The sequence below is a fragment of the Arachis hypogaea genome, chromosome 18 (assembly GCF_003086295.3).
Source record: "Arachis hypogaea cultivar Tifrunner chromosome 18, arahy.Tifrunner.gnm2.J5K5, whole genome shotgun sequence".
Lineage (NCBI taxonomy): Eukaryota > Viridiplantae > Streptophyta > Magnoliopsida > Fabales > Fabaceae > Arachis > Arachis hypogaea.
In genome coordinates this window covers 123325200-123328441 of record NC_092053.1, presented here as the reverse complement: position 1 = coordinate 123328441, position 3242 = coordinate 123325200, and the positions used below count along the sequence as shown (strand labels likewise).

At 49.8% G+C, this 3242-nt stretch overlaps 1 protein-coding gene across 1 annotated transcript; it reads left to right on the top strand.

Annotated features, from left to right (window-relative positions):
• The first annotated feature begins 237 nt into the window (after positions 1-237).
• Positions 238-3036, top strand: LOC112770426 (protein FAR1-RELATED SEQUENCE 5-like). The gene is made up of 3 exons (XM_025814785.1): positions 238-269; positions 410-2807; positions 2890-3036. Exons 1-3 carry the CDS (start codon positions 238-240, stop codon positions 3034-3036), a joined length of 2577 nt encoding a protein of 858 aa, XP_025670570.1.
• Positions 3037-3242: the final 206 nt, after the last annotated feature.

Below are 3242 nucleotides of genomic sequence, written 5' to 3'. Positions count from 1 at the left end.
TCCCCTTCCCCTCCGTCGCAATCGCGTCCTCTTCCTCCCCTTCCCCTCCGTCACAATCGCACCGTCCTTTCCTATCTCCACCACCGAGAACGACTAAAGCCTCCCCACTCAGATAACTTCTTCTCCCCCCCCCACTCAGTGTTAACTAGTCTGTTCAGGCGGATCCAAGCCCACAGATAGCCTTACCTCTGACGACGATGGAGCCTGATCTGCATTGTCGGTTGTCTTCGGCAGTTGATGGCTTCGCCGTCTCCATCAACGGAAAGAAGGTACCCGTTGTATTATCACCCTTCACTTGATTTACAAATATCCCCCTTTCTCTTCCTCATAGGACTGCAATTTTCTTTGGAGGACATCCCCCAATTTTGCGTGTTTCGCTAAATTACCGTATTGTTGCTGTTTGGCACAGGGTTGCCGGGGATGAAGATACCACTGGAGGCGTGCGCGTCGCTGATGAACTAGAAATGTCTGACGGAGCAGAGCACGGAGTTGGATCGTTTGAGGGCGAAGGCTCTGCAGGGATGGAGTCGGACGAGTACGACTTTCAGGAAGATGAAATAGAACACGACCATCATGTAGAGGCCGATGTCGACAATGGGGATGCGGTTGAATTGGAAGACAGTTTGGACGGCGCCGGAGGAATGTCTGACAATTATGCGGAAGACGAGTTTTACGCTGTTGATTCCGTGGAGTCGATAGGTTGGATTGATTTTTTGAACTTGAGCGAGGATGATATTTTCCGGTTTAATTTCGCAGACGTTGACATTGCATTTGAGTTATACCAGCAATATGCAAAGCACCATGGCTTCGGGGCGAGACGTTCCAGAAGCGAAAAACGCGGCGAAGTAAGGATACGGCAGGAGTTCGTATGCCACCGACAAGGGTACCGATCCCCGAAGTTCTACTCAATGCCTAACCGGCAAAAGAGGCCGAGGGCCGAGACACGTTATGGATGCCCTGCAAGGATGCTACTCCGCATGGACGATGAATCAGGACGTTGGCACGTTGCGTACTTTTCAGACGCGCATAACCACCACGTTCTTGAGTTGCGATTTTCTTCCATTCTTCCAGGCCATCGGAGGATGAGCGAAGCGGACATCGAGCAGATGAACGACATGCGCAAAGGGGGCATTGGCGTCTCCCGAATCCACGGTTTTATGGCGAGCCTAGCCGGCGGGTATCATAATGTCCCGTACACAACAAGGGACATGCACAATGTAAATGCGAAGCAACGAAGGGAGGGTGGCCTAGATGCGGAATCGTGCCTAAGGTATCTCCGAGAGTGCAAGACAAATGATCCAGCACTGTACTACAAGAAAGTTGTTGACGGTGAGGGCGTGTTGCAACATTTGTTTTGGTGTGATGGCACCAGCCAAATTGATTACCAGGTGTTTGGAGACGTGGTTGCATTTGATGCAACATACAAGAAAAACGTTTACCTTTCACCTCTTGTAGTATTCTCCGGTGTGAATCACCACAACCAAACGGTTGTCTTTGCCGCTGCACTGGTGGCAGACGAGAAAGAAGAGACTTATGTCTGGCTGCTTCAACAGTTGCAAACTTCAATGAAAGGGAAGACTCCCGTGTCCATAATAACCGACGGTGATAGGCAAATGAAGTCTGCGATCGAGCAAGTTTTTCCGGAGGCTTACCATCGACTCTGCGCTTGGCATCTACTCCGAAACGCCACGAGCAACATCGGAAAGCCCAAATTCACTAGGATGTTTAGGGATTGCATGTTTGGCGACTACGAGGTCCGAACATTCCAGAGAAAGTGGTTTGAGATGGTTGAGAAATTTGGCGTCGCCGATAAAAGATGGGTACAGGACATGTACGAGAGAAGGCACAGTTGGGCCACAGCACACATACGGGGAAAGTTCTTTACTGGATTTCGAACAACATCAAGGTGTGAGGGCTTGCATGCTGTGATATCACGGTATGTTAAGTCTCGATACAACTACACTGAGTTTTTACGTCATTTCCATCGATGCTTGATGTTCGTGCGTGCAAAGGAGGTGGAGGCTGATTTCGAGTGTGCAAAGGGTGACCCTGTTATGACCACCAACCTGAAACAGCTGGAGCGGAGTGCAGCCGAGAACTACACTCGTGCAATATTCTATTTGTTTGTTCCCATTCTTGACAGGGCCTGCGCAATGAGGGTGGTTGACTCTGAAGACAACGGTTCCTATTTTATCCACACCGTCTCTCGATACGGCACTCCGGGGAAGGATTGGCGTGTTGTTGCAACGTCTGATACGAGGGAGGTCCGATGCACGTGCATGAGAATGGAATGTTTCAGGGTCCCCTGCAAACATATAATTGCGGTGCTTGTTCTTAACAATGTTCATGAGATCCCGAGGTCTCTGATATTGCCGAGATGGACCAAGGATGCAAAACTTGTGGCGGTGCAGTCGATGGGCGTGATTTGGGATTCTGTACAACTGACGCAACACTGGTGCCTGATGGATTGGTACCGGAAAGTGTGCAAGATTGCATGTCACAACACTGAAAAGTTCCAGTTTGCAAGAGACATTGTCATGCTGATGCTGAAGCACTTCGAGAACGAAGATGCAGGGAACACCCGTTTTCCACCCGAGGGGCCACCTACTGAGGATGGCAGAGCCTCGACGCGGAATCCACCCAAGCGCAATACAAAGGGTAACGGTGTTCATGGTGGAAAGAAAACCCAGCGATGTCGTTTGTGCCGGGAGGTGGGACACAACAGGACGACTTGTCCAGACCGCCCCACGATGGAGTCATCCAGCGCAGTTGCAGATGACATGGATTCGATGGACACTGACATGGTGGTTAGTCGCTTTATAGATGATCTAGTTAAGTTTTCTGCCCTGTTAAATGGTTCTAATAATTTGTTTTTCACATTGGTGTCAGCTCTATGATAACCTATCCGGCGATATGTATGCGACCGCCGAGATTTCTTCGTTCCAATGCTCCGATAGTGACACGCAGGCTGGGTTTGCTAACAACAACTTCGCTGGGACCAACACGTCCGGGCCTGTCATGTCTCTCGCCGATTGAGTAAAAGGGGCCTACAATCGTCACGACTGTGTGTTGCAACAGTAGGTTGGTCGATTCCTTTCACATTTTCCGGTAGGCTGTAGCCGTACACAGAATATTGTCTGCATTTCATCTGGGTACAGAACCGTCTATATGTCATCGACGTTAAAACAAGTTTTTGCTATGTTGGCTTTCGTTGGTATGTAGCTGTGCTCTAGATAGAACAG